A 22167-nucleotide genomic window follows, 5' to 3' on the forward strand; every position below is an offset into this window, starting at 1 on the left:
GCAGCAGGTTGTTTTGCTATACCAAAGCCATCACCTGTCTCCACACAACATTTCCAAGGACATATGAAGGGAAACTTTAGAGGTAAGTTAGTTACGAAAGTAGAATAAAGACACCAGTCCATCCAGTTCAACCCGAGTGAATGTCTACAATTGTCCCCATCCCTGTGCATTGCACACTCACATCGGTCCCTATCCTCAAGTAGCCTACAATCCAAGGTCCCCATTCATATACTAGGGCTGATTTTGAACAGAAGCCAATTAACCTACCAGCATGTCTTTGGAGTGTAGGAGGAAACCAGAGTACCTGGAGGAAACCCACACAGGCACAGGGAGAACATGCAAACTCCAAGCAGGTAGTTATGTGGTTGGGATTTGAACCAGCAACCCCTTTTACTGCTAGGTGAGAGTGTTACCCACTACACCACTGCGCTGCCCCCTAAAGAGTAAGGGTAGAGGCAGATTTAAAGGCAGGAGAAAACAATGGATGTTTCAACTGCAGTGCCGAGGATCACTGGGTGAGTTGTGTCCTCACCCCACCTCTCCACAGACTCCCAACTTCAGCTCTACACCCTAATCAGACACACCAACCACAGGCATCCATCCAACATTTCCAATCAAATGGGGAAATCAACAACAATGATGTGGCCCAGAGGGCAGTGTCCCAGCTTTTCCCTTTGTCTCAAATTATTTCACTTACAGTCCAAAGGTTATTTCAGTAAATGGGAAGACCCTTCCCTATCTCATCAATAGTGGGGCCACTATGAGTACTATTTGTGCAGATCATTTCAAAGGCAAATGGGAACCAGCAGAACCCTCTTTGGGAATTAATGGAATACTGACAAAAACATATAGGACCCCACCCCTACCAATAGAAGATGATGAGGGGTGCACACACTCTTTTGGGATAATACCAAGGTGCCCTGTGAATTTGATGGGAAGAGACTTGTTTGGGCCAGTAGGAATCACATTTGGAACCAACTCAGGAGGTCTAGACATTTCTTCTGATAAAATCACTATAGTAGCATGTAAACCAGGTTTATTGATGCTGTCACAACAAAGTAGTGAAGAAGATTTTGAGGCTATAGACCCCCAGGTCTGCTCTACAACAGATCTGGATGTAGGACTTATTTCATGCACACCATACAAGGCCACTCTCAAAGATGGTGCATTTCCTATCTATCACAAACAATATCCACTCTCCAAGGAAAAGATGGATGGCATAGTGCCAATGGTGAAAAAGCCTGGGATCCTGGAAGAAATTATTTCTCCATACATCACACCGGTTAACCCTGTAAAGAAGCCGGGTGGCTCCTTCAGATTTGTACAGGACTTGAGGGTCATAAATGACCTCATAGTCCCAATAGCACCCATTGTACCTACTGTTCCATCACTCCTATCCTCCATTGTGATTGATTTAAAGAATGCTTTTTTTTCTCTGTCCCTGTAGACGAGGAGACACGGCCACTCTTCTTTTACTATGTCAATTGACCAACACAATCACTGGTGTAGAATGACCCAGGTTACATAGACTCACCTATGGTCTACTCTATAGTATTCCAAGCCACCCTCAGGCCTTGGCCTGCTCCTCATGGTTCTGTACTGCTGAAATATGTTGATGATCTTTTGATTTGTAGTTCTTCAGAGGACTACCAAGCTGATAGCCTATCCTTATTGAAATGGTTACATGCATGTGGTCACAAAGTGTCTAAGAAAAAATTACAATGGTGTAAACAGGAGGTTGAGTACCTAGGGTTTGTGCTTTCTCCAGGAGTTAGCAAAGTCAGTCACAAAAGAGCTGCCGCTCTAGTGGGTCTGCCCCACCCACTTACCAAGTAAGACATACTCACTTTTCTTGGAATGATTGGTTACTGCCGCCAATGGATACCTGACTGTTCGGTCTATGATAATATACTGAGACAAGTAACCCTCTCTGAAATGTCTGATATTGTAAAATGGTCTGATGAAATGATAAATGCTTTTGCCATGTTGAAATGTGCAATGCTTACCAGCCTCGGCCTCCCTGAATATGGCAAAATGTTTCACTTGTTGCCAGGGAAAATTGTAGAACCAGTACTGGCCCAGAAACATGGTGGGAGACTGCGCTTTGTAGCTCCCCCCCTAAAGGTGGTTCCAGTACAGGTGCAAGGCATGCCTGCGTGTCTCAGAGCGTTGGCTTCTTGTGCAATGGTAGCAGAGGATGGTTGGGTCATAACATCTTACCACACTCATCAAAATATTACATACTCAGCATATGTCAGCATAAAGACTGTGTGGGTATGAAGTCATCCTCCTGTCCAATCCAAACCTGAAAATAAAAAGTTTAAACAAACTCTGGCCCAGCTTCCATTTTGAATGCCTTATTAGGTCTAACAGCATAACTTCCCACCACCTCATGACTGTACACAATCAATACGTCAGGACCCTTCACCTAGGAGCCGATATGCTTTCAGTACCAATCCCTACTGCACAAACAGTTTTTGTTGATGGCTCTTGCAGCAGACCAAGTGCTAATTTCTATCACGTGGGATATGCTGTAGTCCAACTGCCAGATACTGTCCTCAAGGCCAATCCAATACCCTATCAGTCTGCACAGGCTGCTGAATTGATAGCATTAACCCTTGCATGCCAGCTGTTTGCAGGAAAAGAGGTAAATATTTACACTGATTCCAGATATGCTCATGGTGTGGTCTGGGACCATTGTGTAACATGGCTTCGCAGAAGATATGTGGCAACAGATGGAAAGAGCATCTCACACTCTAACCTAGTCACAGCATTACTAGATGCAATTCAGTTGCCTTCAAAACTAGCTACCATGTACTGTATGGCACATACAGGCCAAATGACTGATTGATATAGCCAAAGGCACTAGCTGACAAAATCTCCAAAGAAGTTGCAGCTACACAAAAGGCAGACATTCAAATGCCCATGCTAATGCCTCAGCCATGTTCCCTGAAAAGAGACACATTGGCTCATGGAATGCAAAAGGATCCTAAAACAGGATTAATATGCAAAGAGGGGAAACCGTGTATTCCTGTTCCTAGCGCCCCCTGTTCATCGCACAATACCATGGTCTGGCTCACATTATAAATTTAGACAATGGCCCAGCCTTCACAGCTAAAATCTGCGAAGATCTTGCAAGTAACTACTAAAAATAGACTGGAAATGTCACCTCCCCCTACCGTTCACAGGGGTTTGTGAGGGGAACAGGGATTGTTGAAAGAATAAATAGAACAATTAAAGACAGGATAAGAAAGCTACAGGTGGGAATTTTGGCAAATTGAGAAAAGTTCTCCCAGCTGTATGACCTGAAATCAGAATGACCCCTCACAGTGTGATGGGTTATTACCACTTTGGAGGTACTCATGGGTAGGTAATTCCCCACACCATGGGCTAATCATCCTTTGATGGTGGAGAAAGGTGATTTGGAACAGATAAAGTAGGAATATGTAAAAAAAAAAAAAAAAAACTGATTGAAACTCTTGATATTGTTGAAAGAAGAGTTGCTTGCACCTCTCCTCCTTCACAGGTACCAACCCATTCCATTCCTGGTCGGTGATCAAGTTGTGGTCCAGAGGCTTCAGAAAGGTTGAAAGCCACAAGAGGTTCCCTTCGGACCATTGACCAAAGTGGTAGCCATCACAAGGACCGCCATCCTTACCAAGAAAAGTACTACCTGGATCCATGCCAGAAGGATAAAGAGGGTTGATCTAAATTCAGGAATTGAAGAAAGGCTAAAAAGAGACAAAGCAGGTGTTTTAAGTCATCAAAAGAAAAGCATAGAAATAAAGGACAGTGCTCTCGCTCATTTCACCACAGACTTCTGAGAAGGCCTTATGCCTTCTGGTGATGATTCTACTTCTGATCTTTGTCCCAGTGTGGATAATAACTAACTGTATCCATCATCCTGATGACTTATGTTACTGCTAAAATTGAAATATGCTTATGCTAGAAAGTCAGGATATGAAAAATGCTGGATTTGTAGTAAGTTACACCCAGAAACTACTAAGATCCCGCTTTTAATTGTCCCTCTAAACCTCAAGTCATTATTGAAAAATACTCTAGTATTACGAATGTCTCAGAACCCCTTTTCTAGTTTGGGTTTAGGTGGAATGTTTTCATGGTTAAAGGTCATAGTGATTATGATTATTATAGTACTATTGTTAAGCTACCTGAATTTCAAGCTTATTTTGCTTTTTATTAGCAAATGCACTACACCAGACCAACCTTCTCACACATATACACAATATCTGATGCTTTATGTAAACGAATACAACAAATGTAGCAAGAACTGTAGATTTCAGGAGGCTGCAGATCTGTAGAGAGTCATATTCATGAATTAAGAGGGGGTTGAAAGGTTATGTTAAGCACCCATCTTGTTTCTGTCAGCCATCTTAATATTCACATATTTCAATTTCTGATATGTACAGTTAGAATACCCCTTTAACTTCAAAAACATCTGTCTCAGCATGAGATTCTTGTAAAGTGAACTGTCTCACGGCTTTATATTCTCAACATTCCTTTAGCTACTGTAGAACAAAGACCGCTTGTTTTGACCAATTGTAACTGTCTTAATAACTACTGCGCATGTTTTTAACTAAGAATATTCTGTGTGACTTAATTTTCTATAAAGACATTAGGATGCAAAATTGCATAATACATTGGTCTGAGAGGTTGAAGGGACCACCCGAGACACAGGATTAACTCTAAGAGCACCATGATAAAATGCCTAAAAATTGTAATCCAGCGTGCCTTTTTACAAAGCCACAGATTTTCATTTGTGCACCATTATAACCTTCCACCAGTGACATTGTCAGGTGCCTGTGTTTCATAAGGTTAGGTGACCCGTCAGATTTTGTCATGGAAGTGACATTTCATCACTGCTATCTTGATACAGCGAGAAAGTGGTAAGTGGACATCTTGTTACGCCCACCGCTGTCTTGTATTTCACACTTATTTTTAACAGTAAACTGACTTTATATAGTACTTAGAACTCTGACAGTTTAGATGTTGAATTTTAAAAGCAGCGATCTTCTGTCAGATTAGCAAACCTGTGAGCTCAGCAGGCTTGCGGCTGCTTTTAAGATTTTTTTTTTTTTATATATTCAAAAGTGGTGCCCACACTCCCAAATGCTGCTTACATCCCTTTCAATATAGTAATTAAAAAAAATAAAAATCTTTATTTTAAATTTTAAAGTACCCCACTTACCTTAAAAAGCAGGTGTAGTCACAGAGGCAAATAAAAACAGCTATCATTGTTAGAAGACAACCAATGGCATCAAGCTGCACACTTATGCCTCGTACACATGATTGGAATTTCCAACGAAAAATGTTTGATGTGAGCTTGCTGTCAGACTTTCCAACCATGTGTATGCTCCATCGGACATATTCTGTTGGAATTTCCCACAACAAAAATTTGAGAGCTGGATCTCAAATTTTCCGACAACAAAATCCGTTGGAAATTCCGATCGCGAGTATACAATTCCATCATACAAAATTCTGAGCATGTTCAGAATCAAGCAGAAGAGCCACACTGGCTATTGAACTTCCTTTTTCTAGTCCCGTCATAAGTGTTCCAAGTCAAGTGCATTCTTGCCGATCGGAATTTCCTTAAACATTTGTGCAACTTTGTGTATGCAAGATAAGTTTCAGCCAACATCCGTCAGAAATAAATCCACGGTTTGGTTGACGGAAATTCCGATTGTCTGTACGCGGCCTTATTCTCCCACACTGCAGCTAGCCGGGTGCCAAAGCCCAATGAGCCCGTCCATGCAACACGTCAGTTACCAAGATTAAGGGCCGCACTTCAATGGCAATTCACCACTCTGGGCATAGTAAATAGTATTGTGACATAGTATTTACTATATTCTTAATATGTAGATCACAATGATCTACAAATATCAAAGACATTACTGTCAAAAGAAAGCCCTATTAGCCAAGTAATACAATTAAAAAAATTGGACTATCTTTAATTGTGAAAATATTATTGTCACCTATGCAGGCTCATAGGATACATTTTAAATGTAAAATTGTTGTGGCACATAAGAGGTATACAGGTGCAAGAGCTACAGTGGGCTTTACACACACTTGACTTGATGAGCTTTTGAATAGACTGCCAATAGACAGCAACACACAGAAAGTGGTAATTTACTAAAAGCAGAGAGTGCAAAATCAGGTGCAGCTCTGCATAGAAACCAATCAGCTTCCAGTTTTTATTGTCCAAGCTTAACTGAACAAGCTGAAACTAGAAGCCGATTAGCTACCTTGCACAGCTGCACCAGATTCTGCACTCTCCAGTTTTAATACGTCAACCACAAAATGTCCCTGCAGACATATACACACACTGTGGCATTCTTTAAGTGACATTCTAAATTAATGGCAGGTATTACAGTAACACATGGTAAAACACATATCTTGCTGTGTGTTACTGCAAGGGTAAAGCCTAAATCATTGTATAATTACATAAAACACAGAAATATGAACTAGACAAATACAATGGTTTTAGGAGTTTCTTTTATTGCTGTTTAGTAACATGTTATTTCTTGATGGACAACATACAAGGCAGAAATCAATATGTATGTCTGAATGTTTTCACCAACAGGCTTCTCCATGCTATCACCACACGGAAAGAATATATCAGAAAAGAGTGCTCTTCCTGCTTCCCCATATGGCTCATGTTTACGGAGGCAGTCTGCTGCACACATACAGTACACTGGAAGCATGTGTACAGTACATCTAACACAAGCAGTTTCCAAAATGTGTCCTGTATAGGTGTTACATGCTCTCCTAACGTGGGAAAGTGAAGCAACATTTGAAAAGCCTTTAGATGAAATGTATTCTGCAAAGACAGGTCATCTGCTACACATTCAATACATGTTTTCCAGCTAAGGATCATTGGGCAGGTGTGGGAACATTCTGCTACTCAACTCCTTCCAAACCCATGTGTCTAAAAAGCTCACCTACCCACACGTCAATCTTTTAGATCTGCCAAGAAGTATGTAGTACAAAGGCCTGCCTGATTAGATACAAATTGATTGCTTAGGTAGGTATTACATAGTTTTGGTGGATCTAAAGTTGATTGTAACTTGTTGGGTGGGCCTAGGCTTTTAAGGCTAACCATATACATAAGACACTGTTTGTCAGACTTTACCCCAACTCCAATAATCTTATACTTTTTCATAGAACACAAAAGTAGGCAGAGCAAAATAATATGAAACATACTTCCCCAGGTACAGAAAAGGGAAAACTTATTGTGTATGATCATTTGATTATCTAAAGATGAAAACGTTGACAAGGAAAAAACCTGTTCCACAAATGGAAAAAGGATAGAAAATCCCAACTCTACAGATCAATTCTTCTTGTGACTGCGGTGTACAAATCAATTTTTCCGCAATACTATCTGAATCTGGAAGACCACCTTCTCTAAATTAATTTGCACTGCCAAAGTTTAAAGGTCAATTTTGCCCAAAACTGATAACAATTTCAGGTGTGCAACGCTTGACTCAAATGCTCCTTTTTATATCTTTTGTGGTCTATAGTGGTGAAATGTCCTGGTAATAACTGGGATTCTAAAGATGCTAGTTCACCACTAAAGTGCTTAAAGGAATGGACGTCCTCAAGGTCCAACCCACAACCACCACTGAAATATCTTATTATAATTATGCAGTTATATACTTCAATCTATCATGATAGAAATCATAACTGAACTAATAACTGTATATATTCTCTGTCAACAGTTTGACGGGAATATATGTGCAATATTATGAAATGGTGTGACACTAGGACAGGGGTCTCCAAACTTTCAAAAAAATTTTATATAAAAAAAAAAAAGGGGGCCAGTTTACTGTCCTTAAGACTTAAGGGGGGCTGGACTGTGCCCAATGGGAGTAAACAATAGCCAATCTTTGGTATTAGGGGGAGAAATAGCACCCCATTTTTGTTGTCAGTGGAAGGCATTGTGACCCCATCATTAGTGTCAGTGGCAGGAATAATGCCTCAAGGGCTGGATAAAGGCAAGCAAAGGGCCGCAGTTTGGAGACCACTGCATTAGGACTTCTGTAATGTGCAATATATATATATTGTTACACTAATAGCTGTTTAACCACTTCCGGCCTAAGGTACGTCATGGAACTTGAGTGGCGATATCTGAATGATGCCTGCAGCAACAGGCATCATCCAGATATATATATTTTTTCCGCCGCAGTTTCTGTGCATCGTAAGATCATAGCGGCAGTTCAGCCGCTTGATTGTTCTTACAGGCGGCGGGAGGGGATGTCGCCCCCTCCCTCCGCTGCTTCTCCCAGCTTACCTGTGCTATCGGGGAGCTCGAGAACAAATCAGTCACTGCAAGAAGTTTACCATAGAGATTTCTGGTGACCAGATTGTCCCCAGTCAACTCTATGACCCGCTGAAGCCTGAGAGCAACGTTATGACATCACATCCAGACCGGTGGAAGTAAACAAAGCCAAGGACAAGGCTGGGAAGGCCGAGAGTATTTTTACTCTCTCAGACTTTCCAGCCTGGAGGAGTGATAGTGTCTTCTTGACCCCACATCTCTCCATAAAAAGGACCTGTCACGCACTATTCCTATTACATGGGATGTTTACATTCCTTGTAATAGGAATAAAAGTGATAAAAAAAATTATTTTTTTTTTAAAGAGAAAGTGTAAAGATAAAATAAAATGAAAAAAAAATAAATAAATTAAAGCGCCCACGAGCGAACACATACGCAAGTCACACCCACATATGTAAACCGCGTTCAAATCACACGTGAGGTATCGCCATGTGAGTTAGAGCAAAAGCAACAATTCTAGCCCACGTCCTCCTCTGTAACTCTAAATATGTAACCTGTAAAAAAAATTAATAAAATTAAAGCTTCGCCTATGGAGATTAAGTAACTAAGTTTGGCGCCAGTCCACGACTGCGCAATTTTAAAGCACGACATGTTAGGTATCCATTTACTCGGCGTAGCATCATCTTTCGCATTATACAAAAAAATGGGCTAACTTAACTTTTTTTTTTTTTTTTTTAAAAGAGGATTATTTCTACATGTAGGAGCGAAGTGCCAGAATTGGACCCAATGGGAAGTGGTTGTTAGTTTTATATGTTCTCCATTGCCTTTAGTTCTGATAAAATTCTGCCCCTTTCTTAACTGGCATTCACAGTGTTTTAGGTTCACCGATCCTTTAATAGGTCAGCAAAAGGAGAGCACAATTTTCTTACAACAACCATGCGGAGAGAAAACCCTTGAAATACAAAGTTAAAATGCAGATGCCAATTGAGTAAAGCTAAAATAGGAGATTGATATTTGGTGTATAAAAATTTCAGGGAAAAAAACCAAAACAAATTCGAAGACCTATAAAATGCCAGAAAGTCCAATTATAGTAAACATGCTTCCATAATTCTCACAACCTACCTACTTTTTGACTCTTTGCCCAATATTTTGAAAAGCAGAAAATGCTGTTTATCATGAGTTGACACGTTTTCAACCACAACTGCCATACAGAAGTCAGAGCGAAGCAGTGCTCATACAGAAATGTAGAGAGTATATCATACTCACAGGGGACTTAGAACTTCACAGTATCAATAACAAAAGTAAGATAAAAAGAAAAGTAACACTCAAGGGTTCCGTCACAAAATTTCACTGAAATGGCCACACAGCTGCCACAACAGAGCTAAACACAGTATACAGTTGTCACCATTTTTCTGGTTCATAGTGGAAAATGAAGTGAGGTTCTGCCCCTACCAATAGCTGCTTTTAAAAAGAACATTTAAAGAGAAGAGGGCAATCAGTGCTGTGAAAGGAACAACTGACTAGCAAAGCTACTCCAGGCCTGGGGCCAACTTCTAATGTAGATTGGGTGTAAGCAAACCCTTTATCTCTGTTACATATCTAGAAGTTATTATACAGTGTACACTGGAGGCATCTGATCCTTTAAGGCTAGGTACACACACTTTTTATTTTTTCAACCGAGCAAGCGGGCTTACCAAAAAAAAAAAAAAGACAGATCACCGTACCAATACAATCAATGTTGGCGTGACAATCTCCCTGCTATGTCTTTGTATTCTGACAGGGGGACTGACCCCATCAGAACACATGGACTGCCTGCTAATTTTCCAGCAAGACCAGCTTCTGTCAGACAGGAAGAGGTACACGCGGTCCGAATGTCAGCAGGATCATCTTTCATACTGTGTGTACCATAGTGTGTACCAAAGCTTAAACACGTGCTTAATTGTTTTGTAGTACACTATAGAAGAACTACTGGCAAACAATGAGCTGACATTGAAAATTATATCCAATTATTCACTTATTGGTTACCAAACAAATTCATTTTATTTAATGGGAATTCATTTATGTTTATCCCCAAACACATGTATTCTCTATCTTCTCAAATTTAACAAGAAATGATCTAAACCAAATACTTGATAAGGTATAAATGTATTAAAAAGCACCAGTAGGGAAGCTGAACTTAAAAACTTGACCCTAGGAGATAAAAGTAGGTGCCTCCACATACCTTAATTCAGAGGCCTTTGGCTCAGTATGCTGATGAATGGGGGTACAAAGTATCAAACATGTGGATCCAATTGGCCATAACATAGTGAGAGCCCTGGATTAAGGGCACTGGATAAATTAAGGTTAGTGCGGGTACAGTATGCTTGGTGCCCACCTTGAAATCCTCTGATCAGCTTTAAGTGGGTACACACTATGAGAAAATTGGAAGAATTCTGTACGAGGCACGATCGTTAAAATTGATATAGTGTGTACACAACTTTCGACATCCAATTCAGACTTTCCAAACAAACATTTCCAATGGGACACTCCACAATTTTTCTTGTACTTGAACAAAACTAATGATTTTCACTTAATATGTACTGTTTTTGTGCAAGAAAAATTTAATACAAAAGACTGCACATGATCAGTAACAATCAACAAAAAAAAATTTTTTTGCACAATTAGTTCCATCCTTGGTTTCAACCTACAGTGAAACAAGAGCAACCAGACAATCGTTCGTCCGATTCTCTTATAGTGTGTACTGGTGCAATTCAGTACTGAATCACCTTAACTGATTGTCAGGGCAGGGTGAGGGTGTAAGAAGTTTATTCCAAATCAACTGGGACAATGACATGGACACTGTTGTGACCACGTATTTAAAAATAAAAATATATATATCCTGCCCTCATTTATACAGCAACTATGAGTTCGCTTGCACCCGATACATGACATATTATATAGACACACACATTTTATATATATATATATATATATATATATATATATATATATATATATATATATATATAAAGCTGAACCAATGAATGTGCATGCTTTCCAGTTCTCATAGCTGTAACATGGGAAACCTTTATTCTGTACATTTTATTATCCCTCTAAGTGCATACATAATTTTAAAGTGCATGTTATTTATCACACAAGGTAAATGGCAAAATGCATGTCCTTCAGTTCAGAGCAGCAATACTACCCATGCTTATCCCCCTTAGGGCCGTATCACACTAGAAACTCTGCTGTTGTGCAACGAATCAGCAGGTAAACGTCCTCCTATGGCTCCACTACCCAGATTCTGCAGCAGGGAGTGACACCAATTAGGTTCAGTGGAGTTGTACTTTCAGGATTCTGTTGCTGGTGATACCAGTGTGACCTCAGCCTAGGGGTGCTTGCTTTCTATTTTTAGTAAATACTATACATGTGATCATAGTGAAAGCCCAAAAAAACATACACTGTTCAGGTCCCTGCACAAGGTACGATCCAGTTGTAGGATTTCTCATTCTGATTGTTTTTAATTGATTTCAGAATGTGTGCTGGTGTTTTCGATGCAACGGTCTGGTTGAATGCAGTACTGATCTGAGATGGGATCAAACTGTAACATACAGAATGTCCAAGAATCCATTTTCAATCATTTCCAAACTGCAATCATAATACGTTTGGGTTCAATGACAGCATGCAAGATTAGTCAAATTTTTGTTTGGTGACACTTTTTTTTCCTCATTTATTTCTGGGGAGGAAAAAAAAAAAAAAAGAAGAAGGAGCCCCATAGGCTGTAGCAATGCAGGGAAAGAATAAACAATTGTAACGACAATCAAACTTAAGAAAGGTCTTTGCACAGATCTGGCCAGTATAGGGGCGCTAGGAAAAATACTTTACTGTCATAATGCTTTCCCCAACAACTTATCCCATTTCTGCTGACAGTATGTAAAGGACTCATTGTAAACGTATTTGAAAAAGGTTACCAGTGCACTGGAACTAATTGTGTAGAATTACTAATAAAGAAAGATGTGGAGAGAAAAGAAAACATTGCTACCCTAAAAGCTGGCTAAAACACGCTCTCTGTAACACTTATGAATGCAAGTCTGCAATCACCAAATGCCTAAACAATGGGCTGCAATAAGAAACATGTACAGGATTCATTTAATAAGGCAATAATACAAGAGAGCACCAGAGATGTACAAAGTGTTAGAAAACAGTATTGACCATAGAACGTTATACTTTCAAGTGTTAGCTGTGGCTTTCTTAGGACACAACTTGTATGTTGGGTTTAGGCGCTGCCAATGCTCACTTGTGTATAACCGTACAAGCACCGAGGGGGGTCACTGACCTGAAACAAGTATGATGTTTTGATGATGTTTCATATGTCAGTGTTTCACATACTTGCATACGTGTAACAAAAATGAGCATGACCGTTTCACCAAGCACATTTATAAAAGCCGGCAATTGCATTTCCATGGCGACATTAACCACTTCCCACCCAACGACGTCATATGTCATCGATTTTGAGTGGGGATATCTGAATGATGCCTGAAGCTACAGGCATCAGAGATCTTCTTTTAGAGCTGGCGATTCCCTGCCCCGTATGAACAATCATAGCTGCTGTTCACCCGCTTGATCTAACAGGCAGCGGGAAGGGATGCGCCCCTCCTGCCACCCTCCAGTGCTTTTCCCAGCTTGCCCATACGATCGGCGAGAGGGAGAAGGAATCGCTCCATGCCGGAAGTTTACCATAGAGAATTCGGCAGGCCAGATGGGCCCCAGGCATCTCTATGATATTTCAGAGGCCAGGCGCGATGTTATGACATCACGCCTCAGCTGGGAAGCCAGGATAGTTTCCCAGCCTAGAGGCAAGATGTGGGGACTAATTGACCCCGGATCTCACTGTAAAGAGGACCTGTCACGCACTATTCCTATTACAAGGGATGTTTACATTTCAGTGATCAAAAAAAAACAAAGAAAGAGTAAACAGAAAGTGTTAAAATAGAAAAATAAAGTAAAATAAATAATATATATATTTTTTTTAAAAGCACCCCCGGTCCCTGCATGCTTGCGTGCAGAAGCAAACACATATGTAGGTCGCGCCCACATATGTAAACGATGTTCAAACCACACGTGAGGTATCGCCACAAACGTAAAACGTGAGAACAATAATTCTAGCGCTAGACCGCTACCATAACTCTAAAATGGTAACCTGTAAAAAATTTCAAAACGTCGCCTATGGGAATTTTTAAGTACCGAAGTCTGGCGCCATTCCACGAGTGTGCGCAATTTCAAAGCATGACATGTTATGTATCTATTTACTCAACATATCACCTTTCACATTATGCAAAAAATATGGGCTAACTTTACTGTTTTTTTTTATGCAAGAAAGTTATTCCCCCCCCCAAAAAAACCTTTGAAAAATGACTGCGCAAATACCGTGCGTGATAAAAAGTTGCAACAACCATCATTTTATTCCCTAGGGTCTCTGCTAATAAAAACATATATGATGTTTGGGGGTTCTGAGTAATTTTCTAGTAAAAAAAAATATGATTTTTACATGTAGGAGTGAAGTTTCAGAATTGGCCTGGGTAGCAAGCGGTTAAGGCTCCATTCATATATTCACATAAGTTAACAGGGCTGGCTTTCAATGGAGCCGGTTCACATATATGCGAGTCGCGCATTTTAAAAAGGTCCTGTGCATTTTTCAGTCAATGAAACACAGAAACCGGCCCGCATATATGTGAACGGTGTCTAAGGCCCCTTTCACACGGGACGGATCCACAATGTTCCGCACCGTGATGATCCGCTTGCTTGGCCGGGATCGCTCAGTTTATCCCCACTGAGCCGGCGGATGACAGGGCGGTCCCTGCACACCTCTATGGGAGATTGGATGAACACGGACCATCTGTCCGTGCTCATCCGATACTCTCTGCAGATGGATAGAACCTGCAGGATCGGACCATAGCAGAGACGGATGATATCGGGTGTCTGCGGAAGTTTATCCGCAGACACCCGCTATCCCATAGGGATGCATGTATGTCCGTATTTCATCCGCAAACGGATGGATGAAATAAGGACATACGGTCCGCATGTGTGAAATGGGCCTAAAGGAGATTTGTTTGCCTGTAAGCTCCAGGTGTATTTCATCCAGGGGGTGGGGTTCCTCAACAAGAAGCAATCATTCAGCACATTTCACGAGCATCCCCACCCTGCAATAATAAAATACGAAGATTATCACTACATTTTTATGATCCAACATTCACTCACAATTACTGTGAAGAATAGAGGTTCCTGTTGTCTACAATGGGACTGCAGGAGGTGGGGGCCGCTATATGTTACAGCCAGAATAAGTCCCAGGCAGAACACAGTGTCCATTTTTGGCAATCCCCCGAAAAGTGGGATTTCCATACTTGCCTAAATTACATTCACTTCCACTCTTCACATATATGGGAAAAGGAGCTACTCCTGACAAAAGATGTCAGGAAGCTTCTCAGGCACTACTTAGCTATAGTTAAGAGTGTCAGCTCTTCACAAAGGCAAATACCAGGCTTTTATGGCTCGTTCACTCTTGCGTTAAATGAAAATTTAGGATGTGTTGTACAGGCATTCATGCTGCGTCAGACAACACTTTTTTTTTTTTTTTTAACAAGGCTAAAATGGGAAATAATCACTTTGCGAATGCACCCATATACACACTGTGAATGCTATAGGCGCATTTAAAGGTGTGGTTGTGATGTGTTTCAATAGAAGTGAATGGAGGCAGCTGCAAAGCATTAACACCTGTCAAACTCTCCATTGCTTCGCTGCAAAAATAACACTGCAAACACTGCAGTGTAAACACTTCCATCTGCTCCCCATTGTAACAATTCTGAGTGGCAATGATAGGCATTTAAGTGTTAGAAATGCGATTCAACACCTGTGTGAAAGAGCCCTAACACAATGCAAAGGGCTCCCTGTTAATAAACCATGCTTTGGAAAGAGGCAAAGGCTGAATTTAGAAATGGGTGGAATTCCCCTTTAACACCTCCATGGTATGTTGTGCATTTGTGACCCAGAAAGATTCCACTCCCAAAGCTTTTAAAGAGAAGTATAGGAATATATATGAATATATGAATATATATATATATATATATATATATATATATATATATATATATATATATATATATATTTTTTTTTTTTCCATCATACTTACCTAGGTGGATGCAGCATCGGTCCGATGCTGTATTTGTCCTCCCCCAGCTCTAGGCTAAGAACCGAGCGATCAAACACCACCAATCACCTGGTTCTCAGAGCTCTGGGAGCAGAGCCGGTGACCATCACCGGCTCTCTGCTCTACCCAGCCACCCCCCCCCCCCCAAAACCCCCCCGCTCACTGGAGCACTGGGCTGTGAAGGGGGCTGTGAAGAGCGGCCAGCTCAGGCTCTCAGTGGTCCAGGGTTGTGGGGGGATCCCAACAATATCGCAATTTTTTTCCGAGCCTGGACTGGCTCTGTGACGTTAGCCGACGATGGGCTTCAGCCTGCTGTCTGCTGAAAACAGGTCACAGGAGAAGTACAGCCAGACAAGCCTGGGCTGTACTTCTTTTTCTCGTTACTCTGTCTTTGGTGCAGTTACACTTATATTTCTCCTTCCCCCCCCCTCCCCCCCCCCCGGTCCCCTCTCAGTCATTTACTCATCTGTCTCCTGAGAGTAAGTGATTATTGACTAACTCACACATGTGCTCATCAAAATATTCCTGGCCAGGCTCTTATTCATCCATATGAAGCTTCAGAGTATGTGCTTGTGTTGACTGTCTTCATAGGAATACAGAGTGCATGCATGGGCCTAGCTGCTAGCTGTGAAGACTGAGTAAGTAGCTGTGAAGACTGGTAAGGGGGTGCTTGGAGGAAGGGGAGCTATTATATATATGTGTACAAAGTTACACTTTAAGGCCCTTTTAACATAGGCAGCGGACTTTACCGCCCCTCTGAAAAGCAATCAATGATGGATTGCTTTTAGATGTGGTTGAGCCATGATTTGCTAGAGGGAAATAGTACCTTGGAATACCCTGCCAAAACTGCATGCCAAACATCTAACATATGAGTGTGGCGCAGCCCCATTGACATTACCTTTAATGGGTGCATTTAGCAAGTGGCAAACACAACATGCCACATTTAAATTTATTATACAGTGAAGCATTGCAACCAATGTTCATTTGTTTGGTAGGCAGTTGGGTGGCGCTAAAAATGCAGATCACCTGCCTGCTTTTACTGTCCATTTGCCAACTGTGTGAACTTGGCATTACTCAAATTTTTTTTTTTTTCATCTTAGATGGCTACACTAATGCATGGGCAGAGTGTATCAGTCCATCTCTCTCTGTTCTCTGACAGTGAAGTTGGCCATACATGGATCAAAATTTGGCCGCATCAGCAGGGATCAGCTAAATTTTGATCCGTGGGTGGTTATACAGAAGTCAATTAACCAATCAACTTCTGTACAACCAACCTGATGGATTTCCCATGCTGGATTATCACTGATCAGTGTATTTTGATGGCAGAGAAGTCGGTTAGAATACCAAGGCTTAGCGGTAGTGATTCCCCCGCCCACACTGCATGTGTAAATGGGGAAAACTGAGTCAAAATGACTGATCTGTTGGTTGCTTTATGGGCAGCAAGAGACAGACTTGCCACAATGCAGGGCCATGGTGAACACTGCTTTTTCGGTTTATCACTGTCTAATGACAGCAATCTTTACAGCTGGGAGTCCACATGTGAGTCCCTGCAACTTCACTGTGACCTAATAGCCCGGTCACAGCAAGTATACCATGCACAATTGTGTGCATAGTACAGCACACATTCTTGCGGGTGTGCGTACCCCAGAGGACATGCACACACCTGCGAGTACGCATATATGTACATAAAACAAACATTTGCCAGAATAGATCTACACCCAGTGCGAGAATGTACAGAAAATTACAGCATAGATCTATGCTGCATGGTCATTATGATGGTAATAGATTAAATAAATATGAATGCTTAAAAGAACGTTTACATGAGAGCAACAAGGAGGTTGCTATTGCTGACCTCTTTCTGGAAATGCTAGCTGCCTGGCTATCATGCAGAATCTCTGTCTAAAATGCTATAAATACTGAATACACACAAAGACAACAGCGTCCCAATTTCCTAAACTGAATCCAGTTATCAGCATAAAAGTATTAATGCCAGATGGGCAGAATAACAGCCTGGCAACTAGCATTTACTGAAAAAAAATGGGACTATTGCAATGCCCACCCCCTCCCCCCCTGATTTTTTTTCCCCATCATAGACTTACTTTCAAGGAAATCTGTGGTGAAGAAACATGGAGGCTGCTAGAACTATTGAAAAAAATAAAAATACACTCTAGCTCGTCATGCTGATCCAATGGCTTCAAGCGGAGTTCCACCCAAAAGTGGAACTTCCACTTTAAGGTCTCCCACTCCCATTCCTGTCACCTTAGGCAATCGGACGCAAAAGTTCTCCCTCCTGGTCCTAGAAGACTTCCTGACCGGTCACAAAGTGCAGCTCTGCTTGCACATGCGCAGTGGGCACCCAGCTGTGAAGCCACAAGCGGTCACAGCTGGGTGTCCATAGTAGAGATGCAGGCACTGCCCAGGAAGGACACGGGAAGAACACAGTGTGGGCGAGTACACTGCTGGATGGTGGGAGAGGCAAGTGGCTGTTTATTAAAAGTCAGCAGTTGCACTTTTTGTAGCTACTGATTTTTAATAAATAAAAATATGACTGGAACTTCACTTTAAGTAGGTCACTGACGCCGAACAAGTATGTAGATCAGAATTTCAGTTTTTTTTTTCAGATCTGCATGCTTGTTTCAGTCAGTGGCTTACAGGCAACTTGCATTTTCTGAATGGTGGTCAGCTATGGCAGTCTCCCTATTTCTATCCCTGCACGCTTCCCCTAAGCAGGAGATGGAACTGGTTCCAGTTACAAGTTTTCATTCACTTTAAACCATGCAAATACTACAAAAGGCAAGCTATGCAATTGGTTTCTATAGTTCCTAAGCAGGTAACACAAAAATGTTAAACTGGAGAATCATCCAATAAGCAATACAAGGCTGCATTTGTAAGACATCTTAGGCACCGTTTCAAATCTTAGGAACGACACAATGGCTCTGCGGGAGGGATTCCCTCAACACCGACGGTGATGATGGGGGAAAATCAAGCAATTTCCTTTCCAGCAACTTGTGGTTGCAGGTAAGAAAATTGCTCCACCTTTGGCCGGCTTAAATCTGGGGCAACACCGAACAAAACCAACAGGGGGGAAGCAAAGAACTTGAAGCGACACTTGTAAAAGTAGCCTGCTGTAGTCAAAATCACAGTGGTCCGGCCACCACCGACTCATTCTGCTCCTTAGCTTCTCCTGATTCTGTAACCTATTGAAGAAACAGATGTATCGCCATTTTATTAAATCAGAATCAGGAAGCTAGGAGCCTTAAAAAATAGATATGCTTTTGTTTCTAAAATTCTTAAGCATGGCCATAAAAATAATCGAGGAATAAAATGATACACAAATGCTGCCACAGTTACATGCAAGAAAACTCCATAGAAGTGCCTTAGCCTAAAATAAGATGCAAAGCAAATGTGTTCCCTTTAAATGTGCTACAACTCACACTTTGTGCTCAAAATTCATATAAAACAGCAGGATTCTGAATTTTTGTTGTAGAAGTTAGAGGTGTAAAGAAATTCACATTAAAGCTTAGCTTAGAAATGTATCAGAGGCAACAGTGATATCCAACGTGAGTTCTCTACGCAGCATACTTTTTGCAGTAACTAGTTTGGCATGCTTTTTAGGGTTGGCTTCCACTAATGCAGCAGTGTTGTTAAGAAACCTTGGAAGGGCCATGCACCAAGTGAAATTTAAAAGTAGATGTAAACCTGAACTGTATAACATTTAGTTTGCTAAAGCACTGTGTATTATAACAAGTGCCATTTTCACAGTTTATTTTTTTAACCTTTTTGTTCCATCTTCTGCAGCCACTTTCTGCCTACATGGCAATTATCAGGATGAGTATCCTGAAGGTGACAACAGTGGTCCTTGCCTGTGTAATGCGTAGTAAAACAGTTGTCTGTGTTGGCAGCCAGAATGACAATGCAGGAGCACAATTAGGAAACAGGGACAGAGCATGGTGGTCCTATAACAGCAAGTGTCTAAACAAGGACCCGCATGAATCACCTGGTATAATGCATACTGCAGATTTTAAATGAATGAAATGACATTAACATGTGAAAGCATGTATAAAAGGGTTTACATCTACTTTACCTGGGAAATGTGTATGATCTGCTCACATTCAGGTGAGCAGCACCACAGATCACAATAGGAAAATGTGCAGACTTTTTGGTGCAATCTGAATTGCCAAATGAAAGAGTTCTTATAGAAGACTCAGTTTGGGTTGTATGCACAGTCAAGGAACCCTCCGTATAACTCCTGCAATGCATAAGAGTAGAAGGACCCTAAAAGGTACACACTAACAGATTCTGCATTACAGACCAATTCAACAGAGGTACAGTAAAACCAACATTTCAAAGTGGATTGAAAGAGATTTCAAACTTGAATGGGTTCTGTTATTCTGCAGTGCACATTATACAAAGCATAGAGAAAACAAATGACTCTCCTCCCCCCCATTCCCAACTAGGTTTGCAGCAAGGTTTAAGTCACCTGCAACAATGAGAGGAAATGGTTTATAAGTGTTCGAGACAAACTTTGCCTCAACTGGAGTGCATACAATCAGCTTTTACATTTTCATTTTCTAATCTATCTGAGAAAAAAATGAAAACTAGAAGCTGACTGGTTGCTATGAGCAACTGCACCAGTTGAGTTAGAACTTAATTTGGGCACTTTTTATTAATTCCCTCCATTGTGTTCATATTACCTTCAAGCTACAACAAATGTCATATGTTAGGGTGAAGATGAGACAAGACATATTACATCTAGACAATGCCCACTGAATACAGAAGGTGGGAAAGTTAAACACTGAACAAGTTTTCATAAAAAATTGCTATTGCAAAAAACAGTGCAAGAAGAAGGAAAAATACCCCCCTCCACCAGTCACTCACAATCACAAATAATGAACAGAACCAAGCTGTAAGTCCTGTCCATAGGACAGAGCTTTTCGAAACCACCAGGAAATCCCTGCATGTCCATAAAAACACCTGAGGAAGGTAAGGCTTGAATAAAACTCATTCTCAGCTGTGACACATGAAGCCTTGTGCAGCTGCTGGTGTGTTAAAGATCCAAGGATTTCATGATGGCATCCCTGTCAAATCGGAAGCCCAGGAAGGCTTTGGAAGAGAAGGGGTACTGTGCTGTCCCATTACAAACTTCATCTCCATTGAGGTCACACTGCTGTCCTTCAGATGGATACGCCATACCGAACGCTGAGTCTGCCAAATAATCACAATATAATAGTTATATCATATCCTATCCAACACACATAAAATATCATGAAGAAAAGAAAAATCTAACCTTATATAATTCTTAGTGACATATAAAAAGTTGTACATTTCCAGGTCAAAATGAGGGATGGAATGTCATATTTATTTAGTAGCTACAGGATATGTTTTCCATAAAAGCCAAGAAGTCACTTTAGAGACATTCAAAGCCTATGGCCTGGTGCTATCCAAGGTCATGGAATTCACATATACTGTAATATACTTTACACTGCAAAGTGCTATGAATATGCCAGCTGATAATAGTCTTCCATCTATTAATGTAAAAAAATAAAGTGATTCTAAATGTTTTTTTTCTTTAAAACATGTTATACTTACCTGCTCTGTGCAATGGTTCTCTGTGCAATAGCAGCCCCAATCCTCCTCTTTCCGGGTCTCCCGCTGGTGCTTCTGGCTCCTCCCCCCTGCCGGGCACTCATGCATCTGATACAGACAATGGGACTTGGCCCCATCCTTGGCTCCTTTATCATTGGCTGTGACTGACAGCATACACATGCACACACAGTATTAGGGTTGCACCAACATCGGTGCCGATACTAAGCATTTGCATGAGTATCGGTACTCGTTACCTGAAATCGATACTTTCAGGCTCTGTTCTTTCAGCTGTAAGCGGGATTCTCCCACTGACAATAAAAATGTTAAATAAAAAAGCCGGAAATTATCTGTTTTAAGAAGCGGGGCCACCGCATCCTTAACAACCGGTGACTCATTCAGCTGTCAGTGGGGTTCCCCTGTTGACATCTGAAGTGTTAACCACTTGACCACTGGGCACTTAAACACCCTTAATAACCAGAACAATTTTCAGCTTTCGGTGCTCTCGCATTTTGAATGACAATTACTCAGTCATGCAACACTGGACCTATATGAAATTTTTGTCCTTTTTTTCACACAAATAGAGCTTACTTTTGGTGGTATTTAATCACCGCTGGGTTTTTTATTTTTTGTGCTATAAAGGAAAAAATACCGAAAATTCTGTAAAAAAATGAATTTTTCTTTGTTTCGGTTAGAAAATTTAGCAGATTAGTAATTTTTTCTTCATAAATTTTGGCCAAAATTTATACTACTACATAACTGTGCACTTTTGCTTAGGATAACCTCCGCCCGTTAACCATGCAAATGAAAGGCGCTTAGCATCAAAGAATATGCTTTCTACCTGGGAACTGTGGAATTTGAGCAGCTGTTCTAAAAGGTATTAAATCAATAAAACCACTAGAAAATATTAAACAAAAATCTGCAAGGTGAATGGATCAATCAATCAATTCACCCGTAGAAAAAACAGCGCATAATACTTCATAAAACAAAGAAAAAATTATATGTGATTTGTGCTAATACGAACTATGGAGAAAACATTTATATCTTCCCAAATGCAGCCATACACACTAAGTATTGTCCATATATCCAAATTAGGCTAAGTAATTGGGAT

The 22167-nt window shown here is 40.9% G+C and overlaps 1 protein-coding gene across 4 annotated transcripts in view; it reads right to left on the reverse strand.

Annotated features, from left to right (window-relative positions):
- Window positions 1-6493: 6493 nt before the first annotated feature.
- The window catches only part of DCP2 (decapping mRNA 2), a 157198-nt gene continuing 141524 nt past the window's right edge, over window positions 6494-22167 (reverse strand). For all 4 annotated transcript variants that reach the window (XM_077462275.1, XM_077462276.1, XM_077462273.1 and 1 more), the window contains one exon: window positions 6494-20678. In XM_077462275.1, the coding sequence (XP_077318401.1) occupies window positions 20521-20678 (158 nt within the window). In that variant the 3' untranslated portion in view covers window positions 6494-20520. The remainder of the gene's footprint in view (window positions 20679-22167) is intronic.

The sequence above is a fragment of the Lithobates pipiens genome, unplaced genomic scaffold (genome assembly GCF_037356315.1).
Source record: "Lithobates pipiens isolate NorthernLeopardFrog02 unplaced genomic scaffold, aLitPip1_a1.2 Scaffold_3, whole genome shotgun sequence".
Taxonomy (NCBI): domain Eukaryota; kingdom Metazoa; phylum Chordata; class Amphibia; order Anura; family Ranidae; genus Lithobates; species Lithobates pipiens.